Source organism: Tubulanus polymorphus, chromosome 9 (assembly GCF_964204645.1).
Source record: "Tubulanus polymorphus chromosome 9, tnTubPoly1.2, whole genome shotgun sequence".
Classification (NCBI taxonomy): domain Eukaryota; kingdom Metazoa; phylum Nemertea; class Palaeonemertea; order Tubulaniformes; family Tubulanidae; genus Tubulanus; species Tubulanus polymorphus.
In genome coordinates, this window is record NC_134033.1 from 139,194 (window position 1) to 160,394 (window position 21,201).

A 21,201-nucleotide genomic window follows, 5' to 3' on the forward strand; every position below is an offset into this window, starting at 1 on the left:
TCAGTACACCCCGACTCATATCTATTTATAATCAGTTTCAACAGTTTATAACGAATTCAGTAGTGAATTTTGAAACTTCTTTAATTCAATCGTATTGACAACGAGAGGGTTGCGAAATTGGAGTAACTGACCCCGTAAAATTACAATACACAGAGACCTACCTACTTAGACTCGCCGTGAGAAAAATCAAACAGCACGAAACGACTTTGAAATGATGACTTAAAAGGTCGAGCCACATCCAACATTTATAATCTATAGAATAATAGTAATAAATTGTTGACTCTAATTCTGTTTTATGTAATGAATTTCTATGTTTGCAATAAAACACTGATGTTCAATGGTACGAAAACAACCGCTCCTATTACGAGATTAATATATGAAATTGAGAGGAGACCTCAAAATAACAAGGTGTGAATGATTTAAATATAATAGTTATTCAATAATTTGAATCATCAATTAAACTAAACTTCAACATTACAAACTGCGTCTTCTAAAAATATACGCGAGAAATATCGACATCAAAAACAGCGCGACCAAAATCAGTAAATTAATTCAACCAAATAAACCAGAAACCCAGGTACCACAGGAATAGGACCCGACCGGGTGGGGGGCGGGTGCTGTCTGAACCTGAAACCAGTTGTACGTAAGTAAATGTCATTTGTATTTTATAAGAAGTAGAGTTCAACAGTTCAACTCTTCATCTTAATCAAATCACACTTAACTCACAAACTGTCAAACATTTTCAATCCAGTTCAATTGTAAATAAATGCAACTTTTATTGTTAAAAAGTTCCACTTGAAATTACAACTGCATTTTATATCAACAGCTGAAATTATGTTCTAATTCACAGATTTATCAAATAACTATTCTAACCTAACCTATATATCCGGCCTACCTATTCGGGCTCGGGTTTAGGGGTTAGGGAGGGGGATACTGAAATAGAGACATGTTATACAGATCCCACCGGAGTTCTTCAGTCACTCTGTCATCATCATTCAACTTCAGGTTCAATCTTCTGTGACTAGGGGGTCTTGGTCTTCTAACTGAAATAGAACATACAGGCCGCACCTGAATCGGGCCACTCTGTTGTGTGCTGGGGGTGAAGACACGTCCTCTGTGGCCTAGTCTTCTGGGATCTTGTCTCAGCGATGACCCTGAAATTGTCATGTTTATTTCAAATAATTCATTTACATAATAGGCGTTGTCTAGTAAAGCAATAGATTTAAAAAACCGAAATTCTGAAAAAAAGAAAAACACCTGGAAATAGAATAGAGAGAAACCCTGGAAAAAAAAGAAGCATGAAATACAGGATCCTGAAATTAAGATATTAAGCATCAAAATAAACAAACAGCTTCCTCCAACTGAGAACTCCCAGGACACCACGCATAGCACCCTAATTTCTTCACTTAAATTAACCCATTATATTTCCATGTAATACTATAACTTACTAACTCACCGAGTAAGTTCCTAATAACTAACTAAACCTATAAAACATAATTTCAGCTGTTAATGTTTTTTTAACTTACATTTTATCCAATCCTGCGTGTGTTATGTATGAATCCAATGATAATCTTTGAGTCAATTTGAATCCTTGTGTTTTTGATAACGTGCCGAATAAATCTTGAATAAGAAGAAATTTAGTTTCCAGTAACAGTTCACAGTTTTTGAGAACAGGTCATATTAATCCTGAATTAGTTATATCGCGATTCCATTCACAATCAATCCGTATATATGTGTTCACAAGATGTAGGTATGTTAAAATGTCTGATTTTTACTGTAGACATGACGTGCGAGCACCTCTAAGTCCGACAGTCATATGAATAATGTACACTTGACACCCAGATTTAATAATCTGTGCTGGACACAACGAACGACAAGAATGGTCGAACACAATGAAGCTTCATATTTCATATTATCTAACTATTGGGTCACTGGTCATAATCCATCTTCGCTCTATAAACTGCGCGGCTCTGCTGAAATCAATCCATTCTGAACTGCATGAAGTATGTATCAGTATAAATCAGATACTATAGAAATATCTTATAGCAATTGATTTAACTTGAAATTTGAATTTTAATGATTAATTTATATTTTCATGAGGTTTCGGTGCCGCAACACCGGGTCCAGCCTCCAAAACATCCTCATCAATGATTCGACCCATAATTAGTCATACTCGTCGGTGATTGGATACAAAGTTAGTCATACTCGTCGGTTTAGCTAAACTGGTACAAAATATGAATATCTAAACTGGATGAAACCGTTTGAACGCGCATCACGTAGGCATTTGTATCGTATTGTCCGAGAACAATAAACAATGACATTTGACACATTTCACGAGACGATAAATCATCTTCTTTACATCGTAAACTCAATGCAGGTCACTATACGCAAATCATTAACAATACAATATCAATATCATCTCAAACTAGACCGTTTTAATACTGAATGTATCTGTGTATGATTTTGTGACAGGTTCCTGCGTGATGAACTAATGCAACACCGCTATCGTAGCTTTATTAGTTGAAAATCATTTAACTTGAATTTATTTCGAATGTCCCATTTAACCAAAGTATAAACTTAAGTGCCTTTAAGATTGTTAAATCGTGCGATTAGTCCGAAAAAAATATCGTTTTCAAAAATCATGGTCATTTTAGATCAGTACCTTAATATGTGTGACAAATTTGTCGATCATCCAACTTAGAACTAGTCAAACCCTGGAAAACATAACGCAGTCTACAAATTGTCTCATTTTGTCATAACTGATTCATACTGAAATGAGTGAAACTAGTTCTGCAATCTGCTATCTACCCCTGATACCAGTACAAATCCCTACTGCCCTCGACTTTTCTTTATATCAAGAATCAAACTAGTATACTGAGTTACTGTAAGAGCTGACCAGTGATTATCAGCAAAATGAGACGTAGTTGATAATAGAGCGCGACCTCAAACACAGCTTAATTACCCCGCCCTGTGTCTCTAATGCGGCACCGCTCTCTTACCCCGCCCTGTGTCTCTAATGCGGCACCGCTCTCTTACTGAGTCTCTCTCAAAATATTCCTCAGTTTAATTCCTAATATTTTATTTATGTAAATTCAACTCGTATAAACTATAAAACCGACATAAAAACACAGTTCATCATCGTAACGCAGTTTGTTGTTTTACTGTTACGTAATTTGTATCAGTCAACTAGACACCCAGATTAATGAGGATGACTGAGGTTTTTTAAAGAGAAATATCGCGCAGAATTTATGCATAAAGCACTATATTGATTGTTGGGTCAAATTAAGTCCAGTCGCGAGTAAATTTAAGTTGCATTTTGTAACGAGCAAAGTTTAACCTTTACCTTACTTTCTAAATATAGTTCAAGAAAAACATATCCCTAAAGTATAAAACAATAGATCCGTCGTTGATACAAAAAAAACTTACTTACACAACTGCAACTTTTTCTCAGATTCCGACGTGTATCCAGTGATTATTTAAGTTCATCCAATCCTACGTTTTAAAGTAAATTTAATTCCGTGTCCAGTCTTAGAATTTTCATGAAATCCATTCACAAAATGGCAATATTTTCATCAAATTTCGATTGAAAATATTCAATTTTTTCACTCGAAAACCTCCTCTATAACATCTTCTCCGTATTGTATTCCTTTGAGAGTGAAATCCAATCAGAATAGCGAAAGATGCCGCACGATTCGACTGATATTTCGATTTATTAATGAAATCGAATTTCCCGGCGCCTGCGACAAGCCCAGACACGCTCCACAGTACGTGGCCGCTGATTGGCTAATCGATCTCAATTGGGGGATATCGTCTATTGCTAGTGCACGGGATATTTCAATTGTGGCGTGTTCTATTGTGTTGTTACAATAGGGGGATGAGCTATTGCGACAGCGGGATGCGGGATGGGCACTTGTTACGTTATCTCTTGAAATATCGAGCCAGGGGTAGTTTCAGCCTTGATACTTTACTGAGTGAGGTGTAAGGGGTGTTTATAAAGGTTTATGGTAGTTTTTTTATGATATTCCAGAACCGGAACTTGAAGACGCCGACTACCCTCTCACTGGGCGAGTCTATGTTTGTAGAGAGACGGCGTCGTACACGAGACGATGTGACATAAAAACTGACTGAAGAAATCATATGGAGGGCATATAATTGTCTCGATAAACTATCGGGCGACGAACGTCCAGCGAACAGGTTCGTAGAGACTCCTTCGATACGATTAGGCGCTTAATACTGGTCTCATGAGATACTGTTTACATCTACGTCACTTTGAATGATAAATCGGGACTTGGGGTCAAAGTTACTGACTGGTCAAAACACGTCAACTTGAACCAGGTAGCAACTGGATTTTTGGAGGTTTTAGTAATATATATAGTAATATTTGAGATGTGGGACCATTCATTCATTATGAACCGGGGTTCTCCGTCTCAAACCTCTCAACCCCCCCTCGGTGTGGTCTGATAATAACTTTTAAAGTAAAAATGCAGATATCTTTTCTTAATCTATTTATAGACCGACTCTGAAGAAGAGGAGAACACAAATAAAAGTTTTCATCATCATCATCATCATCTGCGCGGTCTGAAGTATCTAGAGGTCACCAAGACTCAACACCCTTTCATATCATTCGAGGTTAATTTTATATTTCTATGAAATATTTTGCTCAAATAAATTCATTTTGTTTTCATATCAATGAAAATAAGTGTAGTTATTCATTTCAGTATGAAATTTGGCTGTTTTGAGGAATTCCTATTTTTCCAGACATCGGATTCAGGATTTCACATTGCCATCACCATGACAACGCACCAATCAAAACAAACAACAATCGTTCAGAAATGAAGCCCTGTAGGGCTAAACAAAAATTGATACCTTGTTTCCCCGCAGCGGCCGGGTCATTTTTGTAAAATATGACAAAATTTGTAATCAGTTCATTTCTACAGCTGCTGGGTCTGTTATGGTAAAATTGGTCACGATTTTTAAAAAATAGTAATGTATAAGGTAGATAGGCGGGTCAACTTATTAGCTCGAAGAAACAAGGTATCATTTTTTTTTAGCCTAGATTCTCAAATTTGGTTTCAAGTTTCTTTATTTTGGTCGAGTAGATTCTGATTGATGTAAACTTTACCAGACACTGGTATTATCAAATTCATCTCTGTACTAATAGGATACCTAATTCGTGAAAGGGTTTGAACAGTCACTCAATCAAAACAAAAAGTTCAGACTCAACTTGAGAAATATTTTGTGTTTATCTAAAATAAATTTCACGTTTTTTTATAATCAAGATATAAATTTCTAAATTTCCAATAGATGGCGTCTGTGATATACAGTTCAATCCAATAATTTGGTAGCTCAGCAAAATTCCAATAGATGGTGATCATGTCAGTCGTAGTAAATATTTGAAGTATATGAGACACCCTGGTTTATCATCTGATCAGAATTACTGGGTTCGAACCTGGGACATCCCTACAAATCCTCTAATCAGCATGAAACATCACAGTCATTTAGAATCAATAATTCATTCATTTGACGCGCAGTCAATTTCAGGTTAAGACGTGTCGCAGGTTTCAGTTATTGAGATCCTCCTCCATTAGACTGAAAATAAATCAAACAACATTCATTATAACATCATTAGAGCAATTCACAAAAATTATATCAAATATTCGATATAAATAAGAGTAACTAAACGAACCTGATCTAAACATCACCTTCTTTTGAGTAGAATAAACAAAACTCTAGCGTTACGCCTACATCTGAAATAATACAAAACACTGAAAATCATTATTTCTGCATTGGATACTATATTGAAAACCAGATTCAACAAGATTCAAAATGCTTTTAGTGCCAAGAATTTTCAGTGTTACAATCTTTCCATACAAGACTTCACGGTAAATTGATCAATGTATCTTCTAGTTCTTGGATTCAGACTGAATGTGGGGAAAACTTTATGAATTTATTCCCACACCGTCTGAAATAAGAGATTTCACATCGAAATTTTCAGCGTGTTCGTTGCTCAGCTGCAGGTGAATCGCAACATTCAAACATGTTTGATATTTCCACAGTAAATTTCATCGCAGCAAAATTTTTGTTTAGTCCCAAACACAGTAAATTGAGCCGCAATCTTTGACAAGCTTTCAAATCATGACAGCATCAATGATTTGAGAACGGCGCTGAAAACCTGCTTGGATTTTGGTTAACTCGGTTTTAAAACACCACAGTTTTTAACTTCGAAACTGTTTCTACAAATCTACTGTGGGTTTTTATTCATCGACTAGAAGTGTTGCAAAGCCGTGCATATCACAGCAGTTTGTGTCAGTTGCGATCGAAAGCAACTGTTGGCCTACCCTAGGCCAGAGTAGAACACGGGCAACTAGCCCGATACGGCTTGCGACGAGTCGGTAGGCGTCGGGTTGCCGTCGCAAGCCGGCTTATGTCGAACAGATACAGCAGCAACTGGAGATTGTAGTCGGGAAAATCTCTTACCTGTTTTGGAATCCCCTCGGTCCGGCAACGGCACTTCCCGATAAACTACCGTCCAAACTGGAGCCAGCAATCGCTCTGTTACTGGCCGATTAGCGATCGCTCTCATCGCGGATTATCCCGACTCGGTCGATGTGGCTTCCGCTAGCGCTAAGACTGCCAGTCATAGCCATAGACATCTCACCGATACTAGGTCCGATACTGGGGTTCGCTACCTGGTGACTGGTCGTTTCTATACTGTGAGAATCAGCTACAACAAATATAAACATTCACTCATACTAGTACTGAATTAACTTAAATGACGTCATAGGGCGATTTATATAGCAGCCACACCAGACAACATGGCTTTATCAGTTAATCCCCCTATGACATCATCAAATTATCTTTCTCTTTCTGGCAAGTCTATATAAAACGTAGAAAAGTTGGCCACCTCCAATAAATCCGCATATGACATCATCAAATTATCCCTTCAGAATCCTAGAAAGACAGCTGATTCCGGACCCTGCGCTATATGAAAAGTATGGTTTAAGTACTTACGGGCGTAAGGCCCCGATGGGCCACTTCCTTCGTTCTCTTCGAACTCAAATCAAACTCCGCCCGGAGTTAGTCGTCGATACGCCGCAACCACCGCTGCGACACAGCGATATCGGTACCACGCCGTAAACATACGCCAATAATATCGGTACACTGATACCAACGGCTAAACTAGCGACAACTGGCGCTACGATAACAGACGCAGTTACACCACCGGCTATTACCATATTCCTCTTGTGATGTGGTAGGTGACCGTAACGTGTGTGTAACTGAAACACAAGATAAACACATGAGAAATAGCATTTTTCATAGTAAAATTTACAATAAAAATCTAGCGCGTGGTGGATTTAGGTTCCAATCTCTGTTTCTGACTAGCGCCATCAAGCGAGTAATTTCAGAACTTGAATTTGTCGATATCCTGTATTTCACCCGATAAGCCTTATCATATGTCCTTGTCATTACAGTTAAATGACAGTAACCACTTGATACAGTTTATGCGCAGTGTTTAGAACTAGGATTTTGACAAAAAATGATTTATTACTTCTAAGTGTTGGTTATTCAACGTCAATCTGTGAATTCAATTCGAATACAGTCTATATTCAATCCCAGTTTTTGGCTATATTCAATTATTGAAAAACTGGGATTGGGATGGACTGGTATTGACTTTGTATTGAGTTTTACAGTTGTGTGGGTTTAATTTCAACATGAAAGGACATTTCAAATGACATAATAAATAATATCTGTAATGAGGCATTCAATGAATGAACACTTTGAATCCCAGTTCATCTGTTTGGGTTAAATTCCTTTAGTTCAAAAATTTCCTCAAATTGAAAAACTGTAGTCAGAAAGCTGACCTACCACACATATTAAGCTATCATTTTATGTCTCACGTGGTCACCCTGTGTGATAGGCCTCACGTATAAAAGACTTTCAGTTATGTGTCCATGCGTATATGTTCTCGGAATTCAGACCAAAAATGACCTTTTGGGCACGAGGCCCTTGTGACTCGTGTGGAAATATAATAATGATCACTAAATTGAGATTCTCACAGACAGACGGCAGATGGATTCCTAATATTAGTCGATAATTTACCTTGCGTCCGACCCAGACGGGAATCCCTATGATCATCGCGGGAACTGCGATTCCAGCAACGAGTCCGATACCGACCGGAGCGCCAACTAACGTGACAAGTTGCCACAATATCTTCTTCATTCGGCTCCATGGCTTTTTATCCCAGAAAGTGCAGCCAGACGGACTGAAAATCAACATAATCGACTAAATTATTACTCAATTTCTAAGGACTTATAAACCTTTATCATCGATTAAACATCATTAGAACAATTCACAATCAAATCAAATTAAATCATATCAAATATTCGATATAAATAAGAGTAACTAAACAAACCTGATCTAAACATCACCTTCTTTTGAGTAGAATAAACAAAACTCTAGCGTTACGCCTACATCTGAAATAATACAAAACACTGAATATCATTATTTCTTCATCAGATAAAAAATGAAAACAAATTCAACAAGATTCAAAATGCTTTTAGTGCCAAGAATTTTCAGTGTTACAATTTTTTTTTCATACAAGACTTAACGGTAAATTGGTTCAGACTTAGAGCAGGGAACACTATATGAATTTATTCCCACACCGTCTGAAATTACAGATTTCACAATGAAATTTGCAGCGTGTTCGTTGCTCAGCTGCAGGTGAATCGCAACATTCAAACATGTTTGATATTTCCACAGTAAATTTCATCGCAGCGAAATTTTGCAAAGTCCCAAACACAGTAAATTGAGCCGCAATCTTTGACAAGCTTTCAAATCATGATGGCATCAATGATTTGAGAACGGCACTGAAAACCTGCTTGGATTTTGGTAAACTCGATTTTGAAACACCACTGAAACTGGTTTCTAGAGGTTTGTGATTAGGGCCTGAGATATATCTACCTGAATTGAGGGATCACTTGTTCACTTCATCGCCGAACAGTTATTCCTTGAACTTCCTGATGACTGCAGTTAATTAGTAGAGCATCACCCTGAAATAAACATAGAAACCAGTCAGAGAAAGCACTCTTAAATCCAGGGTATCCGCGGAGTCAAATGCTCCATCTGTATTGATAGTAATAGTTTAGGCCTCGATCCACTCTTTACAGGAGCGGAGCACGTGCTCCTGTCGCAAATTCTGAGTGCCCTGTTTGAAAAAAGTGCGTAAAAAATTTTTCATTCTATAAAGTTCATTATCACATTGTTTCCATATTAATGAATTCCCATCTCTTAAAGAATTGTTGCAGAATGTCATTTTTGTGTCTCAGGTGCCTGGAAATTGCATCAAAATGGGTTGAAATTCAAAAATTTTCTGGGGGAGGTCCGCCAGACCCCCCCGCGAATGCTTCGCGCCTTCGACGCTCGCCTGTCATGGATAGTGCCATTTCTTTAGATTGCCCTTTTTTTAATTCTGTGCAGCTGTCATTGTCTGCCTCTAGATCTGCCCCTGCTTTATATTATTGATACTTTTTACTGAATGATGGTTTCACAGCACGCATCAGTGAATAGAGATTGCTGCTGCTCGTGGGGTTAAACCGGAGTGTTTTATGTCGCTCTCCATCTCGAATCACCTTCATACATCACGAGTATTCGATTCATAAGTAAATTTACTTACTGTATTTCAATGTTGAAATGGTTTGAAGACATTCTGTCGCTTCTGTGTTGAAAGAGAAGCTTCTAAATATTTCAAGTGAAAATTGGGATTGATTCGTCCGCCATCATTCTTAAATGGGACATACTCCACACTGAGGAGGGCTAGTTCTGTAGACCGCGCAGATCGAGGTCGACTAGGACTCAGCGGCAAGAGCGCTCCGGGCACCAACGAAAGAGTTCACGGTAGTGCCCGCGGTAGACTTATCATGCCGCTCTGAATTGATAGTTGCGGGAAATAATACCACGAAATTAGAAATTTGTAGCGATTTCCGTGCAATAGTTGAACAGATGAATGTCCTACTAAAATCCTGCAACAAATTGGCATCAATCTGAACGGGATAAATACGTCCGGACACAAACACCGACGATTGACTGGGTGTAAAACGGGACTTCCCGGTTGGAGTAAACCTCTAACAGGTGGTGCTCCGGTAGATTTTGTGAAACAGCTGATGACATTTTCATGATCTTTAGACGAGTTTGATCGCCGTTTTACCGTCGTGGAATGGCACCTATTGTGAAAACTGATTAGGTGTGAAGTGATGCAATGACATTCAGTTGAAGTCAAACGACGAGAAGGGCTCCGAGACTGATGTGGACTTTACGAGAGGAATAAACTATTTTTGAGAAGGTATCAAGATGGATCTGGCACAGAGCCAAAGCCGGCAAACTGACTTATGAATTCTATTTCTGTGTTGTTGATAATCTCGCGAGACAAGCGCTAATATTGTATAAATCTAGTTTCGTTCTCGCGAGATTATCAACAATCCGGAAATAAAGTGCAACCTGATTTAGAAGGCCCGCCCAGCCTGGGGGCGCAAACCCTATTGATATTGATGAAAGCAAAATACTTGACTGTTTTTAGAGTAAAAATACAGATATCTTTTCTTCATCTATTTATAGACTGATTCTGAAGAAGAGGAGAACACAAATAACAGTTTTCATCATCACCATCATCATCATCATCATCATCATCATCATCATCTGTGCGGTCTGAAGTATCTAGAGGTCACCAAGACTCAACATTACCCCTTTCATATCATTCGAGGTCAAGTTCTATATTTATGTGACAAATATCTATGAAACATTTTGCTCAAATAAATTCATTCTGTTTTCATATGGATGAAAATAAGTGTAGTTATTCATTTCAGTTTTAAATTCGTCTCTGTTTTGAGGAATTACTATTTTCCCCGAACTCAGATCCAGAATATCACCTTGCCATCACCATGACAACGCACCAGTCAAAACAAACAAATATCATTCAGAAATGAAGCCCTGTAGATTCTTGGTTTCAAGTTACTCTATTTTGGTTGAGTAGATTCTGAATGATGCAAAGTTAACTAGAGACACTGGTTTTACCAAAATCATCTCTGGAAGACAGTGCCAATCCTGGAAGGGTTTTAACAGTCACTCAGATATTGTGTTCCACTGCATTCAGATCAAACCAACAGTTCACACTCAATTTGAGAAATATTTTGTCTTAATGTAAAATAAATTTCACGTTTAATTTGACACTGAAGATATAAATTTCTAAATTTCCAATAGATGGCACCTGTGATATACAGTATATTCGTAGTAATCCAATAATTTGGTGGTTCAGCAGAAATCCAATAGGTGGCGATCATGTCGTAATAACTATTCATCAGTATATATCAGACACCCTGGTTTATCATCTGATCAAAATCACTGGTTTTGAACTTGGAACATCCTAAAAATCCTCTAAACAGCATGAAACATCACAGTCATTTAGAATCAATAATTCATTCATTTGACGCGCAGTCAATTTCAGGTTAAGACGTGTCGCAGGTTTCAGTTATTGAGATCCTCCTCCATTAGACTGAAAATAAATCAAACAACATTCATTATAACATCATTAGAGCAATTCAAAAAAATCATATCAAATATTCGATATAAATAAGAGTAACTAAACAAACCTGATTTAAACATCACCTTCTTTTGAGAAGAATAAACAAAACTCTAGCGTTACGCCTACATCTGAAATAATACAAAACACTGAATATCATTATTTCTTCATCAGATAAAAAATGAAAACAGATTCAACAAGATTCAAAATGCTTTTAGTGCCAACAATTTTCAGTGTTAATATCTTTTTTTCATACAAGACTTAACGGTAAATTGGTTCAGACTTAGAGCAGGGAACACTATATGAATTTATTCCCACATCGTCTGAAATTACAGATTTCACAATGAAATTTGCAGCGTGTTCGTTGCTCAGCTGCAGGTGAATCGCACCATTCAAACATGTTTGATATTTCCACAGTTAATTTCATCGCAGCAAAATTTTTGTTTAGTCCCAAACACAGTAAATTGAGCCGCAATCTTTGACAAGCTTTCAAATCATGACGGCATCAATGATTTGAGAACGGCGCTGAAAACCTGCTTGGATTTCGGTTAACTCTGTTTTAAAACACCACAGTTTTTAACTTCAAAACTGTTTCTACAAATCTACTGTCGGTTTTTATTCATCGACTAGAAGTGGTGCAACGCCGTGCATATCACAGCAGTTTGTGTCAGTTGCATTGAAAGCAACTGTTGGCCTACCGTAGGCCGGAGTAGAACACGGGCAACTAGCCCAATACGGCTTGCGACGAGTCGGTAGGCGTCGGGTTGCCGTTGCAAGCCGGCTTACGTCGAACAGATAGAGCAGCAACTGGAGATTGTAGTCGGGAAAATCTCTTACCTGTTTTGGAATCCCCTCGGTCCGGCAACGGCACTTCCCGATAAACTACCGTTCAAACTGGAGCCAGCAATCGCTCTGTTACTGGCCGATTAGCGATCGCTCTCATCGCGGATTATCCCGACTCGGTCGATGAGGCTTCCGCTAGCGCTAAGACTGCCAGTCATAGCCATAGACATCTCACCGATACTAGGTCCGATACTGGGGTTCGCTATCCGGTGACTGGTCGTTTCTATACTGTGAGAATCAGCTACAACAAATATAAACATTCACTCATACTAGTACTGAATTAACTTAAATGACGTCATAGGGGGATTCATATAGCAGCCACACCAGACAACATGGCTTTATCAGTCAATCCCCTTATGACATCATCAAATTATCTTTCTCTTTCTGGCAAGTCTATATAAAACGTAGAAAAGTTAGCCACCTCCAATAAATCCGCCTATGACATCATCAAATTATCCCTTCAGAATCCTAGAAAGACAGCTGATTCCGGACCCTGCACTATATGAAAAGTATGGTTTAAGTACTTACGGGCGTAAGGCCCCGATGGGCCACTTCCTTCGTTCTGTTCGAACTCAAATCGAACTCCGCCCGGAGTTAGTCGTCGATACGCCGCAACCACCGCTGCGACACAGCGATATCGGTACCACGCCGTAAACATACGCCAATAATATCGGTACACCGATACCAACGGCTAAACTAGCGACAACTGGCGCTACGATAACAGACGCAGTTACACCACCGGCTATTACCATATTCCTCTTGTGCTGTGGTAGGTGACCGTAACGTGTGTGTAACTGAAACACAAGATAAACACATGAGAAATAGCATTTTTCATAGTAAAATTTGCAATAAAAATCTAGCGCGTGGTGGATTTAGGTTCCAATCTCTGTTTCTGACTAGCGCCATCAAACGAGTAATTTCAGAACTTGAATTTGTCGATATCCTGTATTTCACCCGCTAAGCCTTATCATATGTCCTTGTCATTACGGTTAAATGACAGTAACCACTTGATACAGTTTATGCGCAGTATTTAGAACTAGGATTTTGACAAAAAAGGATTTATTACTTCTAAGTGTTGGTTATTCAACGTCACTCTGTGAATTCAATTCGAATACAGTCTATATTCAATCCCAGTTTTTGGCTATATTCAATTATTGAAAAACTGGGATTGGGATTGACTGGAATTGACTTTGTATTGAGTTTAACAGTTGTGTGGGTTTAATTTCAACATGAAAGGACATTTCAAAGGACATAATGATATCTGTAATGAGGCATTCAATGAATGAACACTTTGAATCCCAGTTCATCTGTTTGGGTTAAATTTCTTTAGTTCAAAAATTTCCTCAAATTGAAAAACTGTAGTCAGAAAGCTGACCTACCACACATATTAAGCTATCATTTTATGTCTCACGTGGTCACCCTGTGTGGTAGGCCTCACGTATAAAAGACTTTCAGTGTCCATGCGTATATGTACTCGGAATTCAGACCAAAAACGACCTTTTGGGCACGAGGCCCTTGTGACTCGTGTGGAAATATAATAATGATCACTAAATTCAGATTCTCACAGACAGACGGCAGATGGATTCCTAATATTAGTCGATAATTTACCTTGCGTCCGACCCAGACGGGATCCCTATGATCATCGCGGGAACTGCGACTCCAGCAACGAGTCCGATACCGACCGGAGCGCCAACTAACGTGCCGAGTTGCCACAATATCTTCTTTCGGCTCCATGGCTTTTTACCCCAGAAAGTGCAGCCAGACGGACTGAAAATCAACATAATCGACTAAATTATTACTCAATTTCTAAGGACTTATAAACCTATATCATCGATTAAACATCATTAGAGCAATTCACAATCAAATCAAATTAAATCATATCAAATATTCGATATAAATAAGAGTAACTAAACAAACCTGATCTAAACATCACCTTCTTTTGAGTAGAATAAACAAAACTCTAGCGTTACGCCTACATCTGAAATAATACAAAACACTGAAAATCATTATTCCTTCATCAGATAAAAAATGAAAACAGATTCAACAAGATTCAAAATGCTTTTAGTCTCAAGAATTTTCAGTGTCACAATCTTTTTTTCATACAAGACTTAACGGTAAATTGGTTCAGACTTAGAGCAGGGAACACTATATCTTTGAAAATATGTTGGCATCAATGATTTGAGAACGGCGCTGAAAACCTGCTTGGATTTTGGTTAACTCGATTTTAAGACATCACTGAAACTGGTTTCTAGAGGTCTGTGATTCGGGCCTGAGATATATCTACCTGAATTGAGGGATCACTTGTTCACTTCATCGCCAAACAGTTATTCCTTGAACTTCCTGATGACTGCAGTTAATTAGTAGAGCTTCACCCTGAAATAAACATAGAAACCTGTCAGAGAAAGCACTTTTTACTGAATGACGGTTTTACAGCACGCATCAGTGAATAGAGATCGCTGCTGCTCGTGGGGTTAAACCGGAGTGTTTTATGTCGCTCTCCATCTCGAATCACCTTCATACATCACAAGTATTCGATTCATAAGTAAATTTACTTACTGTATTTCAATGTTGAAATGGTTTGAAGACATTCTGTCGCTTCTGCGTTGAAAGAGAAGCTTCTAAATATTTCAAGTGAAAATTGGGATTGATTCGTCCGCCATCATTCTTAAATGGGACATACTTCACTTGGGAGGGCTAGTTCTGTAGACCGCGCAGATCGAGGTCGACTAGGACTCAGCGGCAAGAGCGCTCCGGGCACCGACTAAAGAGTTCACGGTAGTGCCCGCGGTAGACTTAACATGCCGCTCCGAATTGATAGTTGCTGGAAATAATACCACGAAATTAGAAATTTGTAGCGATTTCCGTGCAATAGTTGAACAGATGAATGTCCTACTAAAATCCTGCAACAAATTGGCATCAATCTGAACGGGATAAATAAGTTCATACACAAACACCGTCCTATGGACTGGGTGTAAAGCGGGACTCGACACTTCCCGGTTGGAGTAAATATCTAACAGGTGGTGCTCCGGTAGATTTTGTGAAACAGCTGATGACATTTTCATGATCTTTAGACGAGTTTGATCGCCGTTTTACCGTCGTGGAATGGCACCTATTGTGAAAACTGATTAGGTGTGAAGTGATGCAATGACATTCAGTTGAAGTCAAACGACGAGAAGGGCTCCGAGACTGATTTGGACTTTACGAGAGGAATAAACTATTTTTGAGGTATCAAGATGGATCTGGCACAGAGCCAAAGCCGGCAAACTGACTTATGAATTTTATTTCTGTGTTGTTGATAATCTCGCGAGACAAGCGCTAATATTGTATAAATCTAGTTTCGTTCTCGCGAGATTATCAACAATCCGGAAATAAAGTGCAACCTGATTTAGAAGGCCCGCCCAGCCCGGGGGCGCAAACCCTATTGATATTGATGAAAGCAAAATACTTGACTGTTTTTAGAGTAAAAATACAGATATCTTTTCTTCATCTATTTATAGACTGATTCTGAAGAAGAGGAGAACACAAATAACAGTTTTCATCATCATCATCATCATCATCATCATCATCATCATCATCATCATCATCATCTGCGCGGTCTGAAGTATCTAGAGGTCACCAAGACTCAACATTACCCCTTTCATATCATTCGAGGTCAAGTTCTATATTTATGTGACAAATATCTATGAAATATTTTGCTCAAATAAATTCATTCTGTTTTCATATCGATGAAAATAAGTGTAGTTATTCATTTCAGTTTTAAATTCGTCTCTGTTTTGAGGAATTACTATTTTTCCCGACATCAGATCCAGAATATCACCTTGCCATCACCATGACAACGCACCAGTCAAAACAAACAACAATCATTCAGAAATGAAGCCCTGTAGATTCTTGGTTTCAAGTTTCTCTATTTTGGTTGAGTAGATTCTGAATGATGCAAAGTTAACTAAGACACTGGTTTTATCAAAATCATCTCTGGAAGACAGTGTCAATCCTGGAAGGGTTTTAACAGTCACTCAGATATTGTGTTCCACTGCATTCAGATCAAACCAACAGTTCACACTCAACTTGAGAACTATTTTGTCTTAATGTAAAATAAATTTCACGTTTAATTTGACACTGAAGATATAAATTTCTAAATTTCCAATAGATGGCACCTGTGATATACAGTATATTCGTAGTAATCCAATAATTTGGTGGTTCAGCAGAAATCCAATAGGTGGCGATCATGTCGTAATAACTATTCATCAGTATATATCAGACACCCTGGTTTATCATCTGATCAAAATCACTGGGTTTGAACTTGGAACATCCTATAAATCCTCTAAACAGCATGAAACATCACAGTCATTTAGAATCAATAATTCATTCATTTGACGCGCAGTCAATTTTAGGTGTAGACGTGTCGCAGGTTTCAGTTATTGAGATCCTCCTCCATTAGACTGAAAATAAATCAAACAACATTCATTATAACATCATTAGAGCAATTCAAAAAAATCATATCAAATATTCGATATAAATAAGAGTAACTAAACAAACCTGATTTAAACATCACCTTCTTTTGAGAAGAATAAACAAAACTCTAGCGTTACGCCTACATCTGAAATAATACAAAACACTGAATATCATTATTTCTTCATCAGATAAAAAATGAAAACAGATTCAACAAGATTCAAAATGCTGTTAGTGTCAAGAATTTTCAGTGTTACAATTTTTTTTCATACAAGACTTAACGGTAAATTGGTTCAGACTTAGAGCAGGGAACACTATATGAATTTATTCCCACACCGTCTGAAATTACAGATTTCACAATGAAATTTGCAGCGTGTTCGTTGCTCAGCAGCAGGTGAATCGCACCATTCAAACATGTTTGATATTTCCACAGTAAATTTCATCGCAGCAAAATTTTTGTTTAGTCCCAAACACAGTAAATTGAGCCGCAATCTTTGACAAGCTTTCAAATCATGACGGCATCAATGATTTGAGAACGGCGCTGAAAACCTGCTTGGATTTTGGTTAACTCGGTTTTAAAACACCACAGTTTTTAACTTCGAAACTGTTTCTACAAATCTACTGTGGGTTTTTATTCATCGACTAGAAGTGTTGCAAAGCCGTGCATATCACAGCAGTTTGTGTCAGTTGCGATCCAAAGCAACTGTTGGCCTACTGTAGGCCGGAGTAGAACATGGGCAACTAGCCGGATACGGCTTGCGACGAGTCGGTAGGCGTCGGGTTGCCGTCGCAAGCCGGCTTATGTCGAACAGATAGAGCAGCAACTGGAGATTGTAGTCGGGAAAATCTCTTACCCGTTTTGGAATCCGCTCGGTCCGGCAACGGCGCTTCCCGATAAACTACCGTTCAAACTGGAGCCAGCAATCGCTCTGTTACTGGCCGATTAGCGATCGCTCTCATCGCGGATTATCCCGACTCGGTCGATGTGGTTTCCGCTAGCGCTAAGACTGCCAGTCATAGCCATAGACAACTCACCGTTACTAGGTCCGATACTGGGGTTCGCTACCTGGTGACTGGTCGTTTCTATACTGTGAGAATCAGCTACAACAAATATAAACATTCACTCATACTAGTACTGAACTAACTTAAATGACATCATAGGGGGATTTATATAGCAGCCACACCAGACAACATGGCTTTATCAGTTAATCCCCTTATGACATCATCAAATTATCTTTCTCTTTCTGGCAAGTCTATATAAAACGTAGAAAAGTTGGCCACCTCCAATAAATCCCCCTATGACATCATCAAATTATCCTTTATGAATCCTAGAAAGACAGCTGATTCCGGACCCTGCACTATATGAAAAGTATGGTTTAAGTACTTACGGGCGTAAGGCCCCGATGGGCCACTTCATTCTGTTCGAACTCAAATCGAACTCCGCCCGGAGTCAGTCGTCGATACGCCGCAACCACCGCTGCGACACAGCGATAACGGTACCACGCCGTAAACATACGCCAATAATATCGGTACACCGATACCAACGGCTAAACTAGCGACAACTGGCGCTACGATAACAGACGCAGTTACACCACCGGCTATTACCATATTCCTCTTGTGCTGTGGTAGGTGACCGTAACGTGTATGTAACTGAAACACAAGATAAACACATGAGAAATAGCATTTTTCATAGTAAAAATCTCGCGCAGGGTGGATTTAGGTTCCAATTTCTGTTTCTGACTAGCGCCATCAAGCGAGTAATTTCAGAACTTGAATTTGTTGATATCCTGTATTTCACCCGATAAGCCTTATCATATGTCCTTGTCATTACGGTTAAATGACAGTAACCACTTGATACAGTTTATGCGCAGTATTTAGAACTAGGATTTTGACAAATAAAATCAATAAGGATTTATTACTTCTAAGTGTTGGTTATTCAACGTCACTCTGTGAATTCAATTCGAATACAGTCTATATTCAATCCCAGTTTTTGGCTGTATTCAATCCCAGTTTTTGGCTATATTCAATTATTGAAAAACTGGGATTGGGATTGACTGGAATTGACTTTGTATTGAGTTTTACAGTTGTGTGGGTTTAATTTCAACATGAAAGGACATTTCAAATGACATAATAAATAATATCTGTAATGAGGCATTCAATAAATGAACACTTTGAATCCCAGTTCATCTGTTTGGGTTAAATTTCTTTAGTTCAAAAATTTCCTCAAATTGAAAAACTGTAGTCGGAAAGCTGACCTACCACACATATTAAGCTATCATTTTATGTCTCACGTGGTCACCCTGTGTGGCAGGCCTCACGTATAAAAGACTTTCAGTTATGTGTCCATGCGTATATGTTCTCGGAATTCAGATCAAAAACGACCTTTTGGGCACGAGGCCCTTGTGACTCGTGTGGAAATATAATAATGATCACTAAATTGAGATTCTCACAGACAGACGGCAGATGGATTCCTAATATTAGTCGATAATTTACCTTGCGTCCGACCCAGACGGGAATCCCTATGATCATCGCGGGAACTGCGATTCCAGCAACGAGTCCGATACCGACCGGAGCGCCAACTAACGTGCCGAGTTGCCACAATATCTTCTTTCGGCTCCATGGCTTTTTACCCCAGAAAGTGCAGCCAGACGGACTGAAAATCAACATAATCGACTAAATTATTACTCAATTTCTAAGGACTTATAAACCTTTATCATCGATTAAACATCATTAGAGCAATTCACAATCAAATCAAATTAAATCATATCAAATATTCGATATAAATAAGAGTAACTAAACGAACCTGATCTAAACATCACCTTCTTTTGAGTAGAATAAACAAAACTCTAGCGTTACGCCTACATCTGAAATAATACAAAACACTGAAAATCATTATTCCTTCATCAGATAAAAAATGAAAACAGATTCAACAAGATTCAAAATGCTTTTAGTGTCAAGAATTTTCAGTGTCACAATCTTTTTTTCATACAAGACTTAACGGTAAATTGGTTCAGACTTAGAGCAGGGAACACTATATCTTTGAAAATATGTTGGCATCAATGATTTGAGAACGGCGCTGAAAACCTGCTTGGATTTTGGTTAACTCGATTTTAGGACACCACTGAAACTGGTTTCTAGAGGTCTGTGATTCGGGCCTGAGATATATCTACCTGAATTGAGGGATCACTTGTTCACTTCATCGCCAAACAGTTATTCCTTGAACTTCCTGATGACTGCAGTTAATTAGTAGAGCTTCACCCTGAAATAAACATAGAAACCTTTCAGAGAAAGCACTTTTTACTGAATGACGGTTTTACACGCATCAGTGAATAAAGATTGCTGCTGCTCGTGGGGTTAAACCGGAGTGTTTTATGTCGCTCTCCATCTCGAATCACCTTCATACATCACAAGTATTCGATTCATAAGTAAATTTACTTACTGTATTTCAATGTTGAAATGGTTTGAAGACATTCTGTCGCTTCTGCGTTGAAAGAGAAGCTTCTAAATATTTCAAGTGAAAATTGGGATTGATTCGTCCGCCATCATTCTTAAATGGGACATACTCCACACTGAGGAGGGCTAGTTCTGTAGACCGCGCAGATCGAGGTCGACTAGGACTCAGCGGCAAGAGCGCTCCGGGCACCGACTAAAGAGTTCACGGTAGTGCCCGCGGTAGACTTTACATGCCGCTCCGAATTGATAGTTGCTGGAAATAATACCACGAAATTAGAAATTTGTAGCGATTTCCGTGCATTAGTTGAACAGATGAATGTCCTACTAAAATCCTGCAACAAATTGGCATCAATCTGAACGGGATAAATACGTCCGGACACAAACACCGTCCGATTGACTGGGTGTAAAGCGGGACTCGACACTTCCCGGTTGGAGTAAACATCTAACAGGTGGTGCTCCGGGAGATTTTGTGAAACAGCTGATGACATTTTCATGATCTTTAGACGAGTTTGATCGCCGTTTTACCGTCGCTGAATGGCACCTATTGTGAAAACTGATTAGGTGTGAAGTGATGCAATGACATTCAGTTGAAGTCAAACGACGAGAAGGGCTCCGAGACTGATTTGGACTTTACGAGAGGAATAAACTATTTTTGAGAAGGTATCAAGATGGATCTGGCACAGAGCCAAAGCCGGCAAACTGACTTATGAATTTTATTTCTGTGTTGTTGATAATCTCGCGAGACTAGCGCTAATATTGTATAAATCTAGTTTCGTTCTCGCGAGATTATCAACAATCCGGAAATAAAGTGCAACCTGATTTAGAAGGCCCGCCCGGCCCGGGGGCGCAAACCCTATTGATATTGATGAAAGCAAAATACTTGA

At 38.7% G+C, this 21,201-nt stretch overlaps 2 protein-coding genes across 5 annotated transcripts; both read right to left on the bottom strand.

The window, feature by feature from the left end:
• Positions 1 to 5,311: 5,311 nt before the first annotated feature.
• Positions 5,312 to 17,899, bottom strand: LOC141910953 (E3 ubiquitin-protein ligase RNF19B-like). Of its 4 annotated transcripts, none has more exons than XM_074801847.1 (12): positions 14,972 to 15,072; positions 14,700 to 14,788; positions 14,333 to 14,393; positions 14,024 to 14,182; positions 12,944 to 13,209; positions 12,410 to 12,656; positions 8,414 to 8,474; positions 8,101 to 8,263; positions 7,012 to 7,277; positions 6,478 to 6,724; positions 5,687 to 5,747; positions 5,312 to 5,589 (listed from the first exon to the last, which is right to left on the bottom strand). In XM_074801847.1, exons 4-5 carry the CDS (start codon positions 14,147 to 14,149, stop codon positions 12,988 to 12,990), a joined length of 348 nt encoding a protein of 115 aa, XP_074657948.1. In that variant the 5' UTR covers positions 14,150 to 14,182; positions 14,333 to 14,393; positions 14,700 to 14,788; positions 14,972 to 15,072; the 3' UTR covers positions 5,312 to 5,589; positions 5,687 to 5,747; positions 6,478 to 6,724; positions 7,012 to 7,277; positions 8,101 to 8,263; positions 8,414 to 8,474; positions 12,410 to 12,656; positions 12,944 to 12,987. The 4 variants fall into 3 exon arrangements, with proteins under 4 accessions (XP_074657948.1, XP_074657951.1, XP_074657949.1 ...); XM_074801848.1 differs by lacking the exons at positions 14,700 to 14,788; positions 14,972 to 15,072 and adding an exon at positions 17,719 to 17,899; XM_074801849.1 differs by lacking the exons at positions 5,312 to 5,589; positions 5,687 to 5,747; positions 6,478 to 6,724; ... (1 more) ...; positions 8,101 to 8,263; positions 8,414 to 8,474 and adding an exon at positions 11,644 to 11,703.
• Positions 17,808 to 20,530, bottom strand: LOC141911165 (E3 ubiquitin-protein ligase RNF19A-like). The gene is made up of 6 exons (XM_074802140.1): positions 20,304 to 20,530; positions 20,035 to 20,123; positions 19,668 to 19,728; positions 19,358 to 19,517; positions 18,304 to 18,514; positions 17,808 to 17,965 (listed from the first exon to the last, which is right to left on the bottom strand). The coding sequence occupies exons 4-6, from the start codon at positions 19,391 to 19,393 to the stop codon at positions 17,808 to 17,810; spliced, it is 405 nt and encodes a 134-aa protein (XP_074658241.1). The 5' UTR covers positions 19,394 to 19,517; positions 19,668 to 19,728; positions 20,035 to 20,123; positions 20,304 to 20,530.
• Between the last annotated feature and the right edge of the window lie 671 nt (positions 20,531 to 21,201).